The sequence below is a fragment of the Drosophila kikkawai genome, chromosome 3L (assembly GCF_030179895.1).
Source record: "Drosophila kikkawai strain 14028-0561.14 chromosome 3L, DkikHiC1v2, whole genome shotgun sequence".
NCBI classification, from domain to species: Eukaryota; Metazoa; Arthropoda; class Insecta; order Diptera; family Drosophilidae; genus Drosophila; species Drosophila kikkawai.
The window spans coordinates 26,512,105-26,536,258 of record NC_091730.1 but is presented as its reverse complement, the minus strand read 5'-3'; the positions used below and the strand labels follow the sequence as shown (position 1 = coordinate 26,536,258).

General features: G+C 40.9%; 1 protein-coding gene and 1 pseudogene across 3 annotated transcripts; both read right to left on the bottom strand.

Annotated features, from left to right (window-relative positions):
• Positions 1 to 2,610: 2,610 nt before the first annotated feature.
• On the bottom strand, positions 2,611 to 6,957 carry LOC108077837 (prominin-like protein). 3 transcript variants are annotated; one of them, XM_041775461.2, is made up of 9 exons: positions 6,676 to 6,957; positions 5,417 to 5,936; positions 5,247 to 5,354; positions 4,925 to 5,193; positions 4,744 to 4,871; positions 4,536 to 4,680; positions 4,138 to 4,474; positions 3,091 to 4,084; positions 2,611 to 3,029 (listed from the first exon to the last, which is right to left on the bottom strand). In XM_041775461.2, the coding sequence occupies exons 2-9, from the start codon at positions 5,926 to 5,928 to the stop codon at positions 2,643 to 2,645; spliced, it is 2,880 nt and encodes a 959-aa protein (XP_041631395.1). In that variant the 5' UTR covers positions 5,929 to 5,936; positions 6,676 to 6,957; the 3' UTR covers positions 2,611 to 2,642. The 3 variants fall into 3 exon arrangements, with proteins under 3 accessions (XP_041631395.1, XP_017026856.2, XP_070141718.1); XM_017171367.3 differs by lacking the exon at positions 6,676 to 6,957 and having other exon boundaries at positions 5,417 to 6,062; XM_070285617.1 differs by lacking the exon at positions 6,676 to 6,957 and having other exon boundaries at positions 4,925 to 5,164; positions 5,417 to 5,558.
• A 3,511-nt stretch (positions 6,958 to 10,468) lies between these two features.
• On the bottom strand, positions 10,469 to 12,729 carry LOC108077797 (prominin-like protein; annotated as a pseudogene).
• Between the last annotated feature and the right edge of the window lie 11,425 nt (positions 12,730 to 24,154).

Sequence of the window (24,154 nt, the reverse complement as noted above, 5' to 3'; positions counted from 1 at the left end):
TGAACCGTGGCCTTTGCTAGACACTGTATTATCGCGGACGGAGCAAGCAGCAATGCATTACCCCTGTCCAGGCTAATACAGTGCCCATTGCCCAGCCGGCACCCTCGGGGAGGGTTCAGATGGAGGATTTTTGCCAGGCCTGCCGAGGATTAAAAGACCTCATAATAGTTAATCCTTAAAAAAAAACCAAAAGCTTCTCACCATCCCGAAACCTAATAGCCAACCCCTTAGCTATGGGCAACTCATTCTGGAACTCCTCTAAAATCAACTTTGTTAAGTTTATATTCTTAAGCACTTCGCTCAGATGCTTGATGGCCTCGGCGTGGACCATTGCTAGTGTGGCATTAGACTGAGCTGCGATCCGCACCAACAAATACTTGTAGTCGGTCTCAAACAGACGGCGCATGTGCTCGAAGTTTGAATGGAAAATGCCATTCTCCTTCGTCCGACTAAAGTTGTTCGAAAACTGACAGTGTCTAGATTTATCCAGGCTCTTGTACAACTGAGTGGCTGCCAATATGGTAAAAATGAGAAATATGTATACAAATGCTCAATCAGGCAGATTAGCTACAGTTACGATGTTTTATAGACTAACAGCATAAGAAATGCCGAAATGGCCAGAAGAATGCCACAGCAGTAACGCTTTTCCTTGCTGGCTCTTCCGTAATTCTTGCATTGCCCAGAGCAAAGCTCACCCCACGATTGGCACAGCTAGAAAGAGCAGCAATAGCAGTGTTATCAATACCTTCAACACGTCCTGATTGACCAGGTAATCTTTCCAATCATCATTCTCCGCCTTGACCCCAATATCGTTACCATCTTGGGAAATGTAGCTCTTGGGCACTTGCTTAGAATCGGAAACCAAGGAGCCAGTGACAACATGCGGCAGAGATAAGATCAAATCATAGCTGGAATCTTCTTCCTTGGCCTTGATTTGTATTCTGGAGAGATTCGAAACTCGTTCGACTGGCCCCTAATCATGGTTAACTCCAAGCCAAGTAGCGGGGATTCCATAAACTCTAATTCCAGTTACTGATTTCATTTAATTGAATATTTTTTTATAAACAAATCTGATTCAGAAATCAGGGAGTATTTTGGTGTAATTAAAAAAAAAACAATAAAGGAAGCTAGCTTCGGCACCCTTGCAGTTTCCAATCATTAAAAATCAAGCCATTCTGCTTAAATTAATAGAAGAAAATAAAAGGAGATATATAAAAGTTTTATATTTATACATATCATATAATAATTTGGTTTTTAATACAAATTTAAATGTTAATCCTCCCTATGCTGCCTCCTGTTCTCCTGATGCGTGATATCGAGCAAATTATGAATTTGTACCGGAAATGTCATAACTAGGGACTTGGTTTCGGATTACAACAACAACATTTTTACAACAACAGTTTAGCCAAATGGATTTTAGGTTTCGGGCTCGGGTTCGGGATGTACCTAGTCTCTTAGGAGAAGTTAAAGCTAAACGGCGCCCTATGCGTGGTGGTGGCTTCTGGGGAACTAACGGCGGCTGTGGGGTTGGACGCTTCATGGAAACGGTGCCGCAATGAAAATGCCAGCTAAGACAAAAGCTCTCGGTTAATAATCTAGAAAAAAAACTTTAATCACAATACTCACCACACCAGAATGAGAACTGCATTGTAGATCGGCAGTATCACTAAACCCAGAATTAGTAACCTATGCAGCGGACACCAGGATTGCTGGAGCTGCGTCAGTCAGTCCGAAGAACAGCATCCAGAAGAAGTATCTTTACTCCTATTGTACACACTCATGCCCGTTGACTCCCACAGTCTGTGGCAGTGGCCGAAGGGCAGGATCATTGAGAAACCAATCTCAAGCTTTTTTTGTGCTTGTTTGTTTTTTTAATATCTATCATCTACTGGCGTTCGTTTCTGGAGTGTTGGAAGTGTGTTTAGAATTTAGTTTACTTATGAAACTTTATTTTTTACAGTTAAGTTTAATGAGTAAATAATTAATAATTATAATATTCCATAATATGGTATGCTGAAAGATTTTTAAAAGTAACTATGTTCAAATATAATACCTTTAATTCCCTAAAAAATTTGTTTATTTGTACATTTAATTAAAATCCAAAATTCATATTTATACACTGTTCGGAGCAGATCGCCAGCGCCTAGTCACGCGCGCATAGGTGTACCGCTGCACCTGCAGCGCTCTTATGTTTTCTCTTTTCTGCTCTTTTCTTATCTCGCTAAAGCTGTCGCGTTATCTATCAGCCAAACTAAATTTGTTATCCCATAAACATATATATATTCTGAAGCCAAGCTTTTATACACACAGTCTGCAGCTCCGATGAAACAAACACATTAAAAACGGCTTATATTAAAATACCTATCGTGCGTCTTTTTAATATAAACTAAAGGGTGGCAAATTCGTTGTCTTCCCCACAAACATACACAACTTTTCTTTACTCCTATAAGTATAATGTTTATTATTAGATATTTTTCGTATCTATAATTTTGCTGGGTACAGTAATTGTAATCAGAAGTTTGGAAATAGTGGGGGATTTCCGATTCTACAAAAGCAACAACAGCCTAGTCAATCTAAAATGTTTTCAGGACAAAACAAACAAAAATTAACTGATTTTTTTTGTTTTAGTTTTTTAGCCGGTTTCATAAATGCATATTGAAATTCAATTGATCCACATTCGTTTCATCTATCACTGGCAAATATCTGCAGTGGGTGCAGTCTGGGAATTCCATTGGCAGTGTGCAGCAGGGGGAAGCACAGGGGGCTGCACAAGGTGACACGCAGGAGGCCGCGCAGGGGGCAGCACATGGGGCCGCACAGGAAACCGCGCTAGAGGCCGCGCAGGAAGTCGCGGAAGGATCCGCGCAGGGGGCCGCGCTGGGATCCACGCAGGGGGCAGCGCATGGAGCAGAGCAGGGGACCTCGCAAACATTCCTACAACACCGGCAGTAACATCTCAGATAATGACTGCAGGAGATGGCGGGCAGAAGCATCAGGGTGAAGGGTAGAAGCCAGAACCAGATGGCGTTCTGGAGAATAAAGGAAATTCAATTTATAATTGAAGCTACATATATCGCAATCCCCACTCACCATTGGATAGGCAATACTTCGACAAAGATCTTTATATCTCAACAAGCGATTTAGAGCTAAACCATCGCGATACGAATCAAAGCTCCCACCGTTAGACGGATCATGGTATAGATCATCGTAGTGATGAGCATCATGGTAATGGTCATCGTGGTAATAATCATCGTGGTAATAGTAATCATTATAATAGTCATCGTAGTAATGGTCATCGTGGTGGTGGCCGTGGCGAGTCTGACCTAAGCTCTTAATCGATTCGTTCCTTCCATTATCCAGACCAATATCAATGAAATCGCGGCATTGAAACTGTTTAATCCTTTCCAGAAGAAGGCTCATGTATGTGGCTAAGCTTTCATTTCTGCCGGACAGCAGGTGATCCAATTCCTTCACTTTCCCCAGCAGTCGCTGAATGATCGCCGCTAGCGGTTGCCCCAGTTTCTTGTGAGCAACTTGTAGCCTGATGGTCTGGTTTAACAGAAAAGGAGGCGATCCCACGCTCCTGGTCAGGTTGCCCAGTTTACTGATAAGCTCCAGCAGAGGACCCGGCTTGGGCTCTGGCACCAGCTCTCGGCACATATGTTGGGTGAATTCTGAGGTGTTGTAGCTAAAGAGCTTATTCCTCAAGAGCTCCCGGTCCACGGCCGCCGCCTGGGAACAAATGGAACTCAGATTGCCAGGAATCTTCGCTAAAGATTCCAGGATATCTCTTTTCATATTGGCAAAAAATTCCTTGAGACCCAAGTCACCGCACAAGCTCTCATTGCCGGCGCACCGCTGCAACGTATCTTCAGATCTTAGCACAGGTTGATAATCATCTGTTAAAATTTCATTTGGTTGATTATCATTTGGTAGATTTTCATTCGGAGGATTATAATTCGGTGGATTATCATCCGGGCGATTATAAATCGGTCGATTAAAAATCGGTCGATTATACGTCCGTGGATAATAATTAGATCGATAATAAATCGGATTGATCCGCTTTTCAGGCACCTGGTGATATCTACAAAAGTTCATGAAGATTTATTTTAGCTTGGAGATGCTCCAACAACTTACCCAGCACAGAAAATATTATACGTCAAGAATCCGTGGACCAGAAAGAAAAGCACCAGAATAAGAGGTATCGAGAAAAGAATGAAGACAGCAGTGAGGAATGCACAGATTAGCCCATTGCCCACATTTGGCTTATACAATTTCACCACAAGAGCAATTAGCAGGAGGATGGGCAAAATCATAAGCACCAAGAGCATTCCTAACATGCTTCCATACCATGAAGGTCCCAGCTTCCGGCGCAGAGCAACTGCGGGAAAACGACGAATCGCCTTTGCCGGCTTTTTTTTTTTTACTTTAGGTTCGACCAACGATGCTTTGAACTTCTCGTGCAGATTTTTGTCTGAGGGTGGACTTTGTAATATTAAAGGGGGGTATTTTTTTTATTTTTTTTTTCTGCTAACCGTCTTTATGGAGATCCTTATAAACTGCGACCGGCAGATTTTTAGTGCGATTCCTGTACGTCTTTGCAGCCATTAGGGGATAGTTGACGAAGTTACTTGCCAAAATTTCGTTAATGGACTTGATCAAGTCTGCCGCTGAGGGAATCTTTAACAGTTGTTTCGTTTTAATCCTTTTACGTTCCCTTTAAGTAACCATTAATGCACTTACTCTATCAAAGTGCAGACATCCCTCGTCTAGCATCCTGATCTCATTGTCTCTGTAGAAATCTCCGCACTCCTCTTGGTTGCACTGCGAGGTAAGGAAGTCCTTAAGATTTTCTTTGACGACACGCAACGCTGTTGAGGATCACTGTCATTGTTAATCCTTTAAAAAACCAAAGGATCCTTACCATCCCGAAACCTAATAGCCAACCCCTTACCTACGGGCAGCTCATCCTGGAACTCCTCTAAAATTAACTTAGCTGCGTGCAAATTCTTAAGCACCTCGTTTAAATCATTGATGGCCTCGGCATGGTCCCCCGCATCGGACTGATCCTTATAGTTGGGGTCATACAGATCTCGGGGGGAACGGTGAAGGGATCGCTGTGTACAGCGCCCATTTTTCTCCAGGCCCTTGGTTAATTGACTGGCTGCCAGCATTGCAAAAAAAAGAAAAAAACTAAAGATCGTTTAGCCAGATTAGCGGTAGTTACGAATCTGTCACAGACTTACAACATAAGGAGTGCCGCAACGGCCAGAAGGATGCCACAGAAGTAACACGTTCTCTTGCTGCCTGTCCTGCAATTTCTGCATCGCCTATAAAACCAGCCATAAAGGGATCTAAAAAAGGAAGCTGCTTCTTAAAACCCTTAACACGAAGGAAAACTCAAAGCAAAACTCACCCCATGATTGGCATTGCTAAAATGAGAAACAACAGCAGGAGGATCAGTACCTTCAGCCCATCCTGCATGGCCAGATAATCCCTCCATTCATCAATCTCCGCATTGACTCCAATATCCAGGCCATTGTAGGAAATGTAGCTCTGGGGCAGTCGGCCATGTTTGACAACCAAGAAGTTCGTTGCAGATTGCGGCAGATAGAAGACTGGACTATGGCCGAGGATAGGGTCGAAAGGACGGACAGGATGGTCGTAATGGTTGTGGTGACGGTCGTTATGATAGTGATGGGCGTGATGGTGAAGGTCGTCACGATAGTAGTGGCCGTGATGGTGATGGTCGTCATGATGGTAGTGGCCGTGATGGTGGTGGTCATCATGATGGTAGTGGCCGGGATGGTGGTGGTAATCGTCATAATGGTAGTGGCCATGATGGTAATGGCCATAGTGGCCATGATTGTGGACGTCATGATCGCGGTCATAATCGTGGTCATGATACTGGTAATTATGGATAGGCATCAAGGCTTCTGCCAAACCGTTAGGTATCATTATTACTACTTTTATTTAATTGAAAATTTTTATATTATCGAATTTAATTTAGAAGTCATGGACTATTTTGGTGTAAATTAAAAAAGAAACTAAGATTTTATCTCTAGAGATTTTTTTATTCCACTGCTACACATTTCAACATACTGAATGTTGCGTAATTCCACTGCTACATGACGTTTTAAATATAAATAAATAAATAAATAAAATATAGGTCGATGCTAATAATAAAAACAAACTAAACCAAAGGGGAGATTCGCCCCAAAAAAGCCCACGCCTCCATACGTAAAAGCTTTAAAGCTTGGCTTATGGAAAGTCTGAGAGACTTGCATGCCAAACGACTGGTTAAAAACAACAAAAAGAACTATTGCCGATTTTCAGGGTTTGCTTTTGCCTTTACATCGAAACTTACGATTCCCAACGAGTCTAAGCTAAGATTGAAGGTAAAGTACCAAGAAAATCAGCAATAGTCAGCAAGTGGTCTGATGAGTTGGGTAGCTCCAACGAAACGATCGTCACCACAGCTGCTGCTTGTCTATTGACAAGTTCTTTTTGTTGTTTTTAGCTAAAGCCGAGTCTTTGATTTTTATAAAATCGAAGCCGGCTATGACCTCAAGTCTGCAATTACGAATGCTATAAATTAAATAGTGAAAAAAAAAGTGAGATTGAAGAAAATGGCAATTATCAGAGGGAACTGCGGATTGGTGTCGTGACACTCACCTGTTTGGAAGACGTGGCAGAGAAGCTCATGAAGATGGACAATGCGATTACTAAGGAGGGTCCATTGTCACCTCGTAAAGCCGAAGAAATTGAAAAAAAGGACACCAATTATAGGAATGCAATCCTATTGGATAAGTGTCTTGTAAACGGTGGGACAACGTTCAAAGGCTTTTTGGAGTGTCATCGTCAGTTCAGACACCAAGGCAACATTTCTCTTTAAAATTTCTGTGAGACAGATTTCGAAGAGAGTTAAAGAGAATTTTGAGATTTATATAAAACCACTTGAAGTTTATGGACATAAATGTTGTCGGGGTTGCTTTTTTAGATTTTTTGTCTCATGCTTTTGGTTTTCACTTACTAAACTATGACAACGTTAAGGATACTTGCTGGTATCCGTATTATTTTCCAGTTTATTTGTTTGCATTTGAATTAGTATCAATCAGAGTTGCGTGTTGGTTTTTTTTATGTTTTCAATTTTCTTTCTAAAATTAATACATTAAATGCATTGAATAACTCTCAACCAGGGACCGTAAATAATGATTATTGTCGCTATTTTTTAATAAATAAATCAATCAGTTCCAATCAACATAGAACAAGCATGACTAGCGCGTTTTTATCCTTTAAGGATACACTATGAATATCCTTGATGATTTTTATTTTTAATTGTTATATTTATTCTTCTATAGTTAAAGATTATTTTTGAGCAAAAAAATTAAAAATCACACATAATCATTATGCTTGAGCAAAAAATATGAAACTCAAAAATAATGATTATTCGTGATTTTTATTTTTTTTTGTTCAAAATAAAACTCACCAAGCAAGAACTTTTGATCCATTAAGGATATTGCCAATATTGGCATATGTCCTTATAAAGGGACCCTAGAGCAACAATTGACAGTTGAATTTACTAACCTTTTTATTCAACTGCCACAGTTGGCGTTGGAGTTTCGGTATGGGTCGCAAGCGAAATTTTGTTCTCCGCAATTTTTTTATTTTCCACGCGGGAAATAATGTTTCCGAGTGCAAAATTTGCAAATTAACGTTAGTTGGCGAGTACGTGTGCAACATGAAGCGGCATATGCAAACTAAGCATAAATCGGAGTATGAAGCTGAGATAGCTAACATTCAGGAAGACGAAGCTGCCGAAAGAAAAATTAAATTTGAAATACCAATGGGCAAAAATGAAGTGAAGGATGCGTGCATCGATTTGGTGACGCTGGAAGAGCTTCCGTTGGCTATTTTTGATTCGGAGTGCTTCAAAACGCTAACGTCTCAAATATTTTCTGCACTGGATATGCCGGCTGTTTCGTCCAGAAACATAATGGGCATGGTGGAGGAAAAATATAAAGACATTAAAAACAGCATAATGGCCAGTCTCAAGGACAAAATGCTGAGCTTAAAAATGGACACAGCCACCCGGTATAATCGTGGGATCTTATGCGTAAATGTTCAATATATTCACGACACTGGTATTGCGATAAGGACCTTGGGCCTTATTAAGTTAAAGATGTCGCACACGTCTAGAAACATCACTGCTGACCCAATTCGCGATTCAGAAGCAGCAAATATACACCATAACCACGGACAATGGCAGAAATATGGTGAAAGCAGTTGAGCTGCTTAATGATTTGGAGACTGCTGACATTGACGAGGACGACGAGGATGAGGAAGAGCTAATGTTTAATACTAGCATTGCAATGCATTGGTTCCATCACCTCCGTACGTTGTGCAGCACACACCCTTCAGCTAGCTGTGAAGGACTTCCTGGAAGACTTGGAAGCAGCTGATTTTATTTGTAAAGCGCGAAAGCTTGTGAAGCTGTTAAGGACGCCAACCTACAAGTCTGTTTCATAACATTTTATTTATTACCTTTTATAAATTAACTATTTTTGATATATATTTAGGCATTTGATAACTGAGGCAGCATTAACCGCAGCCTGTAATTGATGTTGCGACTCGATGGAGCTCAACATATAATATGTTGAGTAAACTGCTGGGTTTTGAGACCTTTTGCGAGCGCCACTTCAAAAATTCAAAGAAGCTGACTCCGACTGAGTGGTTGGATTTAAAACAATAGGTGGAAGCTTTGGAGCCAGCTTACTTGGCAACATTGCAATTTCAAAGCAGCCAATTATTTATGAGCGACTTCTACAAGCTTTGGATGGAACTCAAGCTCACAGTCGGGGCTAAGCAGACAACCTATAGTAAAGCGTTGAGGCTTGCTATTGAGGCGCGAGAAGAAAGCCTGTTAGCAAATAAAGTCATCATTTGCAGCCTCTTCCTGGACCCACGCTTACGTCGCATATTGCTGCAACACCCTGAAAACGTGATGCGCGCAAAAAAAGGAGCTTAAACAGCTCTTACGCCAACTGTGGCAGTTGAAGGAAAAGGTTAGTAAATTTATTTTATATAAATAATAAGCAATAATTAATTCAACATATTTTCAGATTGATACAGATGAAGCCTGCTCAACCTCTAGCTTGACAGAGACCAATTTGCCTTCGCAAAATTCTCAGTCTTGCTCGCTCTTGACCGAGCATTTAAGTAGCATTGAGGTCGATGCCGAAGAGGAAGCTGACGATGATGGGCAGCAGGAATTATTAAAAGGATATGCTGAAATTGATAGTTACAGCCCGAAGTCCATCAGCCTAGGCGCTGATATAATGCAGTACAGGAGTGAGAAGCAATTTCAGTACCCGAATTTATATCAGCTTGCTAAGGTGGTGCTTGCGGTTCCAGTTACACAAGTTAGCGTAGAGCGTGCCTTTTCTGCGCTTAAAATAATGCTGTCAAAATTGTTGTTCCTAAAATTAAATACAAATTATTAAAATACATAAATGCATAATACATTGAAAATTAATGTACCTAATTGTTCTACTGGTTGATCATTATGATGATTATCATTATCATTATCATTATTATCATTGTTTTGGTAATTGTGTATATCTGCTGCTGCTGCTCTGTATGTAACAGTTGACCTTATATTAAATAATTGCAACAAACACAGGTAAAGTACATTTTGTTGTTGTTGTTGTTAATTTTTGCTCTAAGGTCCCTTTATAAGGACATATGACAATATTAGCAATTAAAAATCTATAAGTAATCATTACAAAGTAATTTTTAAAATATTACTTATAATGATTACGGTCCCTGCTCTTAAGTCCTCGGTACTGCACTCTTTTTCTAAATTAAAATGGCAGTTTTGGAATTGATCAAATTTTCTTTTTCTTTCTTGTTTTGCGTTCCTATTTTTCGTCGGTTTTGTTTTGCTGGAAGTTTTACAGATTCCATTGAGTGTTCTTTTTTGATCGGTTATTTATGTAGTTTTGCTTGCTTGCTAGATATTTGCTTTCTTTTTTCTTTGTCGTGCATAATAAAATTATGATATTCCTTAAAGCTTCAGCTTTAATCAGATCCGACGCCTGTGCCGCTCTACCCTCTCTACATATATGGTCGTCTTTGCATCTCTTTACCATTTAATGCGTTCATCTATTGATTCTATCCACGTCTAAGTGCTTGTCATCATCGTCGTCGTCTTTTGGCAACATTTTTAAAGTACATACATTATTGTGAAATTCGAGAGAACTTAAGAGTTTCGCACTTATCATTACCTTCTGTAGGTCAATGACAGATATATACAACACATTTGTGATGCTACAGTACTACTTAATTAAATTAAATAATTTCAGTTATGCTTTTGTTTACGCTTTTTAACTAAAAGTACAGTATCCGTGTAAGGGGGATAGGTGAGGGTTTGGGTTCAAATTATAATCGTCATCCATTTTGCCACCTCTCAACTCATTCTTTTACTCTCTAGTCCTGCTCGGATGCCCCGTTGTAATAATAGGGTGGCGGACGCTCGTACTTCGAGGATGGCGGCGGTCCTGGCAGATTGTGGTACCGCGGCGGCTCGTGATCCCAGTGTCAGGTCAACGCCACGCTGGTAAATATAACCCAATTGCGCACAGTGTCCCACATTCTCCCCAGCCTCCCGCATGACCATTCTTACAAAGCTATCGATTCCCTCCTCGATACTCCACGTCTGACTAGAGCCCAGCGTATTGATGTAGTCCTTGCCGCGCGTCTGAATTAATTACTCAGAGGTGACAACCGTCGAAGTGAGCATCTTGATGGAGGTGCCAAAGTCATGGTTGTTGTACGCAATCAACTTGACGATCTTCTTTAAATTAGCCTTAATCTTTTCCACAAGATTGGTTAGCTTCGGCACAAAGTTGCGGTGGAAGGCCATAGCGAGCAAAACGAGACCTTCGCCCAACCATAGGCTGGATACTCGAGATCATTGGAGAGGGTCGATAGCTGCGCGGAGAGAGCAATGAGGTTCATAGGAGTGAACTTGGTGCACAGGCTGGGCGTGTACAGGGAGCTATGGTACTCGCCCAGCTTATCGGCTTATCACGATCCTGCGTTTTAAGCAGTTTCACTTGAGACAGATCTTCGTCGAAGATGCGATCCGAACTTTTATCCTGGGAGATCACCTTGTGGCGCGTCATTTCGCTGTCATCGTAGATGTAATACTTTCGCATCATCGCGAACACGGTCTCGTTGGCCTTGCACGAACTTAAAGCACGCGACATTTTCATTGGCGGCGTGCCACGATCAGAAGTTGTTGTTGCCATAGCTGGCAAATAGCGATTCACATCAATGGCAGCATCTGTTGCTCTGTAGATCCCGTAACGGGACACAGACGCACTGATAGGTCACCATTTCAATAACAAAGTAAAACAGACTAACGAGGCAAGTTAATGAAAAAACGCAGCCATCATGATGGCTATGGGGAGGAAAAAAAAGGTGTTATGTAGTTATAGTTGTTCTCATGCACTCATCCACTTACATTAGGAGGCAAGTGGCGCCGGTGCACTTGCTGCAGCACTCGTCGCCATAACCACGGCGTCGTCGTCTAAAGCAAAGCAGAGCCCAAACCAATATGAACAAAATCTAATGAATATAGGAAGAGATGGTGATAAAACAACTTGCTTTTTTGGAAGAGACCCTTTCCTTACCAGGAAAATGATCAACACAACAAGCAGGCTAATTAGGATGCGATACGGGCCGAAACTCGTGTCAACATCATCAAAGGACTTGGCCGAACTCGCAGTCTTGTGGTGTATATATAATCCGTGTCAATGACCTTCTGCATGCCGGAAATATATTCTCCGGTATTGGGTAGCTAAAAGGAACACATAACATTATATAAAGTTAAGTAATGTGGTTGGGGCTATATGTATACCTCATCAAAGTGCAGACAGGGCGAAGCATCAATACGCTCGATATCGCTGCCGACGAGGAACTTCTAGCATATCTCACAGAGATTGGCCACGGCAAAGTTGATATCACGTTTCATGCCGCGGACACCTGAAAATCGAGGAATATTAGACTTGAAAACGATGCATTCTAACAGCTTATCTTCTACCATCTCTCAACTGTGAGCCAAAGAAGAGCAGATCCTTTTGCATCTTCTCAACCTGCTTCATCAGAATTAAGGCCTCCGGCATGTTATCCAGCACCCGTTCCAGCTCGGCCAATGAAGAACTCTGTGATGTTTCGGTTAAATCCAAAAATATGTGATCAGGGGCATCTGAATGGCAAAAGAAGTATGTTAGCTGGGCACCAAGAACGTCGAATCCATAAAATTCTTACGTGCTAGCTAATCGTAAACGTGGGTCTCGAGTTCCTCGTAGTTGTATACCATCAAATGGTTGACATGAGGGGACACATTTCTCAGATAGGTGCAGGTATCCTCGCCGCTGCGTTTTATTGTATTGTCGGTCTCATTGAAATCGTTATCTAGCATTTTTTTTTTGGTAACAAAGGCAATGATGAAGCCAACTCTAAAAAAGGCAGAACAAGCTTTAGCTTTCAGTTGGTTTAAAAAAATAGATTAGTAAGCGCCACTCACATCAGTCGAATCATAAGGAGCAGGAGGCATATGCCGCAGCAGAAGCGCCTTTGGGCATCCTGTTTGCTGGTGCAAGGCGGACAGCCCTGGCGACAGTGCTTGAAACAACAAAAACAGCAATAGCAAAATCTAAGCATAGTGTTTACGCCAGGAGGCCCCTGCTCCCCCTCTGGCCACCGAGCGTCCAAAAGCTTAAGCGTTCCCAGCTTAGCAAAGCTCGCCCGCTCTCCGCTCCTCGGTATTACCGATCGCACGCTCCGTGTTCCCGATCGTCGCTCGCTTCTAGGGACGGCAACGCCGCTCTAGTTCACGGTTCTCCCGCTCTCCCGCTCTCGCGCCGTTAAGCTGGGCTTCTCGGCCGGCAGCGGGCCCTTAGGCTAAGCTAAGTTCAGTTCCAAATTGAATGCGAAAATATATGTATGCTACGGGCACTCCGCCGACGCACAGTAGCGCCTTTTCTCATTTAGCGTTGCAAAAATCATATCTTTTGAACCAAATAAGGTAATCGAATAATTTAAACGGCATTGGACAGGTAATTGTTGTAAAATATATATATGTACTCCATAAAGTACCACGCCCACAAATACGCCTTTTTAAAGGGTATCAAAGTGAAAAAATAATTTTTTTTCAATGAAAACAATTTTTAAACAAAAATTTTTATTTAATTTTTTATGTTTATTTTTATGTATTTGCTCAAATAAAAATAATTTGAAAACTGAAAAAAAAATTTTTTTTTTAATTCGAAGTGTAACCGCCACGCGCTACAGTTAGTATATTTCTTGAAATGCATGAAATTGTGTCGGTATTTTGGTATATTTTACCCTGAGTTGTTTTGGTTTTTTGCGTTGCATTTCCGCAGACGCAGCTCGACGCAGCCGATGAAAGTTAATTCTGATCCAGGAAAGATCCACGGAACTTGTAGTCATAGTGTAGTCAGTGGCCGGCATTGGCGTCAAAAGATATAGACTACTTTAGGCAGAAAATGGTGAAAAAATGGACACCTGGCAGGTAGCGATTTACCTGTAGAAGCCCAAATCAAAGTGTCGTTTTTTTTAGGTTCTTTAATAGTTTATGAATGTATCTATCATTTAAAGTTAAAACCATGACCATTGGTTTTATGGTTTTTTTGTAATATTACCTGAAAGTCGACAAATTTACACATTTTTTTTGTATAATGCAAAAAACGAAACAAAGTTCAACTTTAAATGCTCATAACTTCTACAAAAAAAATCTTAAAATTGATTTTATTCTGAATCCTTGTTAAATTTCCTGTCGAATAAGTATGGTTAAAATCGTTTTTGCGGACATGACTTTTTTGATTTTTGCAACGCTAATTGTTCGAGAGGCGCTACTGTGCGACGTCAGTTTTCGACTCCCGAATTTCTGGACCTTTTTTCTGCGTTTTTTCTACTTCGTGGGATAAACTTTTATTGATCCTTTTGCGGAGGATTTACCAGCCACCCCACTCCTAAACATGGTCCTTCGAGCCGGATAAGGATATCGTCCTGGAATCCTTTTTTCCCAGCCGCTTTGGTGGTGCCGCCGCAGAAAAGATAAGTAAAAAGTTTCCTCCCGTCTCTAATTGCCGGTCGTCAACAGTTGTCCGAAATTTAAATTTCGCTCAACCTGCGGACGATTTTTTGTCAACTCCTCGTCCGAGTTTTCCGACACCACGGCAATTAGGCAACTTAAAAATCATTTCCAAAGCCAATTTTCTCCACTTCCATTTGCCTGCACTTCGTTCTGCAACGGCATAATTATCGCCGCTTTTTACTCCACTTCTTCGGCCCGTTGTACATTTCTCCGTACATACACACATACGTCCCTATATTCGGCCGTACATCAACGAATAAAACGGTCTTGACATACGGACATACATACGTATGTAAATCGGCGCGCATTACTCCGCGAGTTGGTTGGTCACTTACTTAGAGTGGTAATTGACATCCTCAACCTTCAGCCGAACAATATATAAAAAAAAAATTATAATAATAAAATAAGTGAACGTGTGTTTCAAGTCGAGCGCCGCGGCAGTGAAAATTCTACAGTGAATATTTCGTGTTGCCGAATTCGGCCCCCTACCCGAGATTTTATTCTCATATGTATATTCGGTCACTGTGTGTTTCCCGCCGCCTCGATATTTTCTTGAACACAATTCCTTCAACTTCAAATAATACAGTCCACTTCTCGACGCTCTACTGTACTTATGCCAATATATAAATATATTTTCGGCCTCCAATATTTTCGTACGCCCTCACAACTCCAGTCCAGTTATCGGGTTTCCACTGTCCAAAATATATTTTCTGCCTCCAATACTTTTCGTACGCCCTTACAACCACAGTCCGGTTATCGGGTTTCCACTGTCCAAAATAAAGATAACTCATCCATACATATTCTGCATGCTTATCAAACTACATACATACATATGTATTTATATTCGCTGCCCGTCCATACAGGAATTAAATTACAATAACAAACAAAATAACCAAGATTAAATATTCAAGTGCAAGTGTTTATTTCTCCAAATCTGCACAACCGCCCAGCAGACGTGTTGTTTTTGTCGCGGTTCTTTGGGTTACGTTTTTGTTCTCTCTCCTGAGCCTCACTTATGCACTGCTTTGCCGACGGTATAGCCCAGTGAGTTTTTCCCAAGTCAAAGCCAAGGTTTATTTTTAATTCCGCCTTTCCGGCTCCGTATTAATTACGTGCAAATACTTAAATAATTCACATTAATTATTTCCGACATTAATAATTAATTAATAATTTTTGTTATCACGGATTATAATTAATAAATTAATTTTCCAATATAGACATCTCTGCTTCCTACTCCACCACGATTACGGACAGAACGGTCTACGTTCTGGTTCCCGACTCTGCTTTCCACTTCGAATCAGGCATCCTTCGCTCAGGTCAGTCGACAACCGCTGATCCGCCGAGTCCCAAATTGAGTTTGTCTACGGGAAACAACAAAAAGCCACTGCCAACCCAAGGGCAAAAAGCGACAAGTCCGTCGATTCTGGTCCCGTTCCTTCGCCAAGACTCACTCAGTCGGCTTCCAAAATGGCTCAAAATGCCCTAGACATCGCCCTGCGAAAGTTCATTTCGACGACAGCCCGTGTTAGCCAATTCGAAGCTAACATTCACATTCCGAGCGCTCCTGACACGGAGAGATTTTCCCCTGCCATGTACAGAGTCCATCGGGACCAAATCCGTGCCCTGTGGGACAAGGTGGAGAAAAGCTATGAAAGCTGCTCCGATCTTCTTTCCGTGTCCTCCGACAGTACAGCCACTGCCACTGAGCTTGAATCCAAGTACAGTGAGTGCTACTCCGTATATTCGAGATGTCTTGTACAGCTGCAGGAAATTATCGACAAGGCCGCCTCCCAGTCCATTCAGGCTTCCGCCCCTGCGCCCACACCCCCGTCCATGGGTTGTCGATTGCCACCAGTGGACACCGAGGTCTTCACCGGCGATTATCTTCGGTGGCCCACCTTCCGGGACCTCTTCACGGCGATTTACATTAATAATTCCCGACTTACGCCTGTGGAGAGGTTATTCCACCTACTTTCGAAGTTTAGCGGCGATGCTCATGCCATCGTTTCAAAGGCCCCTCTGACCAACGAGGGTTTCGTCTCAGCATGGAGCAGCCTTTCCGACCGCTTCGAAAATAAGCGCTTGTTAGTCAACAGTCAGTTAAAGATTCTTTTTAACATCCAGGCTGTTCCTCAAGAATACGGAGTCGCTCTAAAAGAGCTCCAAGGCACAATTCAAAGCTGTTTGACCGCGTTACAAATGTCCTCCATTGAAGTCGAGGCGTGGGACTGCCTTCTTGTGTATATGGTCTCCTCGAAGCTTCCCAAGATTACGCTTTCCTTGTGGGAGCAATCAATTCACAATAAGGCCGAAATTCCAACCTGGCGTGAGTTGGACGCGTTTCTGACCGAGCGCCATCGCACTTTGGAGGCCATCGACGACGTCAGGCCTAGCGGCTCTGGGCATTTTCCGCCAAGGTCAGCAAATTCCAATCCCCCGGTGCGCAGGCTCAATTCATACGAAGCTAGGGTGGCTCCAACACCGAGAAGGTGTAATCTATGTTCCAGAGAAGACCACCCTATCCGTATATGTCCGCTTTTCCTAGACATGAATGTCAATGAGCGGACAGACTTCATCCGAAGAAAGCAACTCTGCTTGAATTGTTTTTCGCGAGGGCACCAGCAACGGGACTGTACTAGTGCCCATTCCTGCTTTACGTGTCACAGCCGGCATCATACTCTGCTGGACCGCGACAACCCTGCGGCTACCGTTCCAAGACCCTCCGCTCCATCTAGTCCTCGACCTGCACCCATCCAAAGGGTTTCCTCGTTCTCCACCCGAGTGACCACTTCTGCCGATTCCTCCAATTACTGGGTTCCGTACGACGACAGCAAGAGCAGGCGTTCCCGAGGTATTTTATCCTACCAATGCCGAGTCTGCCAAGGGAACCATCCGCTCCGGAAGTGCCAACAGTTCCTCAAACTCTGCGCTGAGAAGAGGCTCCGAGCGGTTCTCGACCACTGCTATTGTTCCAACTGTTTGGCCCACGAACATTCCGAGGGAACCTGCCGCAGCGGTGACCGATGCAAGACGTGCAATCAGCACCACCACACTCTCCTGCATCCGCATGACCGTCCAGAGCATCCACTCCGCTCGCAGCATCGGTCACCCCCATACTTCTAGTTCGCATTTACTTGACCATCACTCATCTCCATGTCATCTTCTTTCATCCAGATCACATACGAGGGCTTCATTTCCACACACCGCGATCGCTCTGGAAGGCAGACGTACTCGAGGTTCTTAGTCCTACCATTGCCGAGTCTGCCAACGTTCGTCCGCTACGGAAAGTTCGACGTCTTCTAGCGCACAGTGATGCGTCCTGGTCACGGCATTCGACGCCTCCGCCTTGTTCAGCAAGCTCCTTGCGACAAGCTCCCGCCTCTCCATGGCAATCATCCGCCTCTCCTTGGCACTCATCCGTCCTTCATCGCTCCTCGTCGCTCCAGCATCAACGATCTACGCGGCGCTCTGACGCCCCTCCATACCATCGTCCTGTACGGGTTTATTGCAACCCGAGTGATTGCAAGGGGGGGGAGAATGTTTACGCCAGGAGGCCCCTGCTCCCCCTCTGGCCACCGAGCGTCCAAAAGCTTAAGCGTTCCCAGCTTAGCAAAGCTCGCCCGCTCTCCGCTCCTCGGTATTACCGATCGCACGCTCCGTGTTCCCGATCGTCGCTCGCTTCTAGGGACGGCAACGCCGCTCTAGTTCACGGTTCTCCCGCTCTCCCGCTCTCGCGCCGTTAAGCTGGGCTTCTCGGCCGGCAGCGGGCCCTTAGGCTAAGCTAAGTTCAGTTCTAAATTGAATGCGAAAATATATGTATGCTACGGGCACTCCGCCGACGTCAGTTTTCGACCCCCGAATTTCTGGACCTTTTTTCTGCGTTTTTTCTACTTCGTGGGATAAACTTTTATTGATCCTTTTGCGGAGGATTTACCAGCCACCCCACTCCTAAACACATAGGAATAATCCAAAATTATATAGTCATAGAAAGCAGCGGGATAATGGTTGAACTTATTGACAGAAAATTATTCTATTGCACAGTCAAGTTGAGGCGTTTTTGGCGAGATAAACGGATTTAAATGAAACGTCACCATGCGTTGAGTGTTTTCATACTCAATAGTGCCAAATGTACAGTATTATCGTATAGGATAATCATGTAACGGTTGGGAACACTGCCAGATAGTAAAATTTTCAGGTTCCAAGGGGGGGTAAAATTTCCAATTTTCATGGCGTTTCATGGCTTTTTCTTAATTTTTTTTTATTTCAAAGTGTAACCGCCACAAAACCGTGAACGCTGCAGTTAGTACTTTTGTTTTGGTTTGTATGAAATTGTGTCGGTATTTTCGTATATTTAACCCTGAGTAGATTTGGTTTATGTCGTTGCATTCCCGCAGACGCAGCACGACGCAGCCGATGATAGTGTAGTCGGTGGCTTTCATCGTCTTCAGAAGTTATAGACTACTTTAAGCAGAAAAAGGTGAAAAAATGGACACTTGGCAGGTAACGATTTACCTGTTTAAGTCCAAACCAAAGTGCCGCCTTTTTAGGTTAATTTACAGTTTATGAATATATCTATCATTTAAAGTAAAAACCATGAACATTGGTTTTATAGTTTTTGTGTAATATTACCTGAAAGTCGATCAATTTACCCATTATTTTGGGTATGATGCAAAAATCGAAAGAAAGTTCAACTTTGAATGGTCATATCTTCGAAAAAAAAAATCTTCAAATTGATTTTATTGCAAATTCTGAATCCTTGGGAAATGTTCTGTCGAATGGTTAAAATCGTTTTTGCGAACATGACTTTTTCGATTTTTGCTACGCTATTTGTTCGAGAAGTGCTACTGTGCGGCGGCGGATTTGTAATAATGGTGAAGGTTAGAATCGAACCGATTTTAAGGTGCACCCACAAAATAATTATTTTTAAATCAAGTATGTTAGTATTAATTAATTCAATTATGCAATAATGTTCCCAAAACTTCAAGGAATAAAATACAATTAAAATTTGTAATTTTCATAATCGCATTGTATTTTAAAATAATTAATTTCTGATTTTGCGGATTTGAATCCGCGGGCCCAATGGCACACGGAAAGATTCCGAGCGTTTGGCCTGCAAATTAACAGAGACTTAACAGAGGGAATCCGTAAGAATTTTTCGGAAGTGAATACTAGAACAGGCCTGATAATAGATTACGAAATTTAATGTTTTCGGTGGAAGGGTTCATGTGCTGTAAAATTAATTTAAACAACTTTTCTTTGGTAACAATTAATAAAAATTGAAGGCTAAAATCATACATTTAAAGTTTTCCGCTTTCATTATTATTATTATGTGTGAATCCTTCGACGAAAAATTCAGAAATTCATAGTAATACGTCGCGGCCTATTTTATTGTTTACCTTTTTCGATCGGTGTGACCAGAGTCGTGTTACCCAAATAATCTAAGAACACATATAGCTGCCTCTTTCAAGGTCCTAATGATGTAGCGGATTAATGAAAACTGCATTAGGCCATAAGCACGGAAGATTGTCATAGCTGATGACGGAGACGTCGTTAACGCCCGCGGCAAAGGCCTCAATCTTGCCCGACAAATTGGGCACGTATTGGTCAATGAACTGAGTTACCACCGGCCACTTGGCACTGAAGCATTTCTTGCCATTCTGATAGACATTGCAGACGGCAGTCCTCGCTAGCTTCCACCGATCGCCGCACAGTAGCGCCTCCCGAACAAAAGCCGTTGCAAAAATCGAAAAAGTCGTTGTCGCAAAAACGATTTTAACCATACTTATTCGACAGGAAATTTCCCATGGATTCAGAATCTGCTGTAAAATCAATTGTCGGATTTTTTTGTAGAAGATATGAGCATTCAAAGTTGAACTTTGTTTCCATTTTTGCATCATAAGAAAAAAAAAGGAAAAATTTGTTGACTTTCAGGTAATATTACACAAAAACTATATTACCTATCGCCATGATTTTTGCTTTAAGTAATAGACACATTCATAAACTGTAACCCAATCTACAAAAAAGGGGAATTGGGTTAGGGCTTGCACAGGTAAATCGCTACCTGCCAGGTGTCCATTTTTTTCACTTTTTTCTGGCTAAAGTAGTCTATATCTTTTTTGGATGGGCTGAGCCACTATACACACTATAACTACGACCTTTGTGGATCTATTCTGGACCAAAATCAACTTACATCTGCTGCGTCGAGCTGCGTCCCCGGAAATGCAACAGCATAAACCAAAACTACTCAGGGTTAAATATACCAAAATACCGACTCAGCTTCATACTAACCAAAAAATATACTAACTGTAGCGTGTGGCGGTTACACGTTGAAATAAAAAAAAATTTTTTTTTTTTCAATTTTCAAACTACTTTTATCTGAGCAAATACATAAAAATAAAGATAAAAAATTAAATAAAAAATATTTTTAAAAAATTGTCTTCATTGAGAAAAAAATATTTCTTTACTTTGATACCCTTTAAAAAGGCGAATGAGTGGGCGTGGCAGATTTTCCAATACATATGTAAATTTTACAACAATTACCTATAAAATGGCGTCTAAATTATTTAGTTATCTTATTTTGTTCAAAAGTTATGATTTTTGCAACGTAAAATTTGAAAAGGCGCTACTGTGCGCCGGTGGTCTTGAACGCGGGCTCGGCATACGGCGGCACATTCACATCCGCCCACTTGTAACCACGCCCATGACCGTGTGCCAGGTCTTCTGGACATGCGGCAGGACAGCGGCATTCTTCAGCACCTTGCCGCTGCCATAGGCCAAAAATAAAAAAAATGTATATTGAGCTATTCAAGCGAAACCCGGTTTTACTATCATCTGATTTTCCAAAATTAACCAAGCAATATGGTCTGCTTGCCATTTCTAACGGGACTTTTTAAAAACAAATTGACAAAAGCGTACTAATTTTTATGCACTTTCACAAATTTAAAAATCCTAAATATGTTATAAAACGCTGTTAAACCAAAAACGATTGGAATGGATATGGTATATAATGGTGTAAATTTATTTGTACAGATAAATACATATATATATAATTTGTGCTGTGTTTCGTGTAAATCTTAGTTAAAAAAGTGCGTCTTTTTAGTATATATGTCTTGTGTGTGCGTTACAATGTTTATGTATAGTTTTAAGTATTTCCCCCCGATTGCCCCCAAATGAAATGTATATGCCGTTATTTACTAATATTTAAATAATATAATAATGTATACTTCAGCTGAAAAAGCCTGCCGCAGCACATTTGCCATTACAAAATTCAACCTAACCTCAATTTTCAGCTAGGAGGGAAGCACGTTTTTGCTGTGTCTGTTATGTTGTTGCCATTTTAATGTCTTGTTCTTTCGTTTGTCGCTTTGTGTTTTTTGTTATAAGATTATTTTTTCGAAAGAGTATGGCAAATTCGATTCAAAGAGGCTAAAGATTAGATTTCATTGAGAAAACAAGAAAGGAAGCTAACTTCGGCAAGCCGAAGTTTGTATACCCTTGCAGATTGGTTTCGATGTTTATATTATAGATTTAAATGCTGAAAACACTCACAAAGCAGAGTTTCATTACATTTTACCTATACTTATTATGTTTACAGTTTGACAGTTACAGTTTTACCTTCCCAGCCTTACATTTTCTCTACATCTACCGATCGCTCCTATGGCAGCTATATGATATAGTTGTCCGATTTTTATGAAATTTATACCATAATTCTAGAATAATAAAAAAAGCTTATATCTCAGAGTAGATAAACATACGATAAAAAACAACGAAGCTATAATTTTTTTTTCCTATTTATTTCTCGATCGTTCCTATGGCAGCTATATCATATAGTTGTCCGATTTTCAATAAATTTTTACCAAATTTCTGAAATAATATAAAATGGCCATATCTGAAAAATGGTGCAAAAATGTTGAAAAACAGCAAAGTTATAATTTTTTTCTACAAATATATCGAACATTTGTATGGCAGCTATATGATATAGTCGTCCGATCCGGCCCGTTCCGACATATATAGCAGTGAGTGCATATAGAAGACTATATGCAAAGTTTCATTCAGATAGCTTTAAAACTGAGGGACTAGTTTGCGTAGAAACAGACAGACAGATAGACAGACAGACAGACAGACAGACAGACGGACATGGCTAGATCGACTTGGCTGTTGATGCTGATAGGGTCGGAAACGTCTCCTTCACTGCGTTGCAAACTTCTGACTGAAATTATAATACCCTGCAAGGGTATAAAAATGTATTCTTGAAATGTCTGCCGACATAACGGGAATTGATAAGAATTTAATAATTAGAGTCGCAACTTTGTTGCAAGCGCTATCTTCGGGCTACACAATAAATTAATCAAAATTTGGCGACTATGCTCTAGAAACCGCAAAGCAGCTGATATATACAGTGAGTCACAAAAGTATTCGTTGCAAGGTTCCCGACGAATAATTATGTTATTTTTTTAATGATTAAGTATCAAATTGATAACTTTAGTATTTATTTTATGTTGCTCAGATATTAAACAATAGGAAAACAACAAAAAGTTGTTAAAAAACTAGCTTCATTGCTGTTTTTTTCTAAGAAATTCATTTGAACTACAAAATTTCATGTCACAAAAGTATTCGTTTTTTTGTTTCGCCATTAAATATTTATTATTTTTTTATTGTGTTATATATTATGTGCAATCCTTTGTTTTATTTAATAGCTTATAATCGTCCTTGCATTGGCTCTACCCATTTTGGGCACCTCTTTCAGGATATATTCGACCATTTCTTCCGCATTATATCATTAAGTTCCTTTTTCGGCAGAAATCCGCTGTTCCTGGAATTTTAGCTTAAGATGGTGTCATAGATTTTCAGTAGGGCTAACGTCTGGGCTCTGTGAAGGAGTTTTAGTCTGGTTTCAATAGTACAACACCCACATCTTGACTTTAAAAGTCGTTTGTTCGGCGCTATTGTACTGGTGGAAATTGAACTTGTCGGGTTCTGGACATATTAGGGTGTCACTAGAGTGTAGAATACACCTTAATATATTTAAATATATATCAGCAATTATTATCCTGTCTAAAAAAAAACATATTTCCAACTCCTGGGGCAGACAGACACCCTAAACTAGAGCAGAAACTCTGACGTGCTTTACTGTTGCTGTATCATTTTTTAACTTGAGGGTTTTTCCGGGCTTGCGGCAAACTATCCCTTCTCAATCCGATCCCTAAACATTGAAAACCTTTTTTACTTAATATTACTTGCCCTGAATACTCTAAAATTTGGTTCAAAAACGCTATATCAAAGAAAATAGCTTCGGCATATTGATAGGTGAAAACAAGGATTTTATTTTAGGGCTTCTACCATCCTTATCATGGCTTCTAGGAACTGTTCCGATAGTTTAAGTGGATACATTTGTTCCTTAGGATGTGGTCATGGCTGTGTTAATTTTTGCAGCCTATAAATGTATGCCTTTCCTGATTTTTCTTAAGAATTGTTCTATCTTCTCTGATTTTCAATTACTATATTCGGCCAAAACGCGGCTTATTTTCCAGGAAATTTCTTGATTTCAGAAGAAAAACCACGCTTATTATGGTAAGAGGACTATTATCAAACATACCAGAAATATATTTAAAGGATCAACCCTCATTGTGTAGGTGTAAAGTAATTTTCTTCTGGAAAATGTTTTGACTCCGTACTATTCGCCATTTTGTAATTGATTACGACCCACAATGACGCTTAAATATAGTGTTTTTCCATGAATTAAATTTTAAAATGTATTCCCAACCAGAATACTGAAAAAAATTGCACTAACCCATGAAAAAAAAGAAAAAATAATAAAAAAAAAATCTCAGAAACGAATACTTTTGTGAGCATAAAAATCGATTTAGTTTTATATATTTGTCTGTAGCTTGTTATTGAAAAGGTTTTCTCAAAGTTTTTTTTTGTCATATGCTAAACAAAATATACATCTTTGGGATAGTAATCCATTTT

Coding starts and splice junctions, on each gene's coding strand:
- LOC108077837 (XM_017171367.3), bottom strand. CDS start 5,958: ATGATACCTAACGGTTTGGCAGAAGCCTTGATGCCTATCCATAATTAC. Junction 5,355..5,416: donor TTAGCAATGCCAATCATGGG/GTGAGTTTTGCT, acceptor TTCCTTTTTTAG/ATCCCTTTATGGCTGGTTTT. Junction 4,085..4,137: donor TATAATATTTTCTGTGCTGG/GTAAGTTGTTGG, acceptor GAACTTTTGTAG/ATATCACCAGGTGCCTGAAA.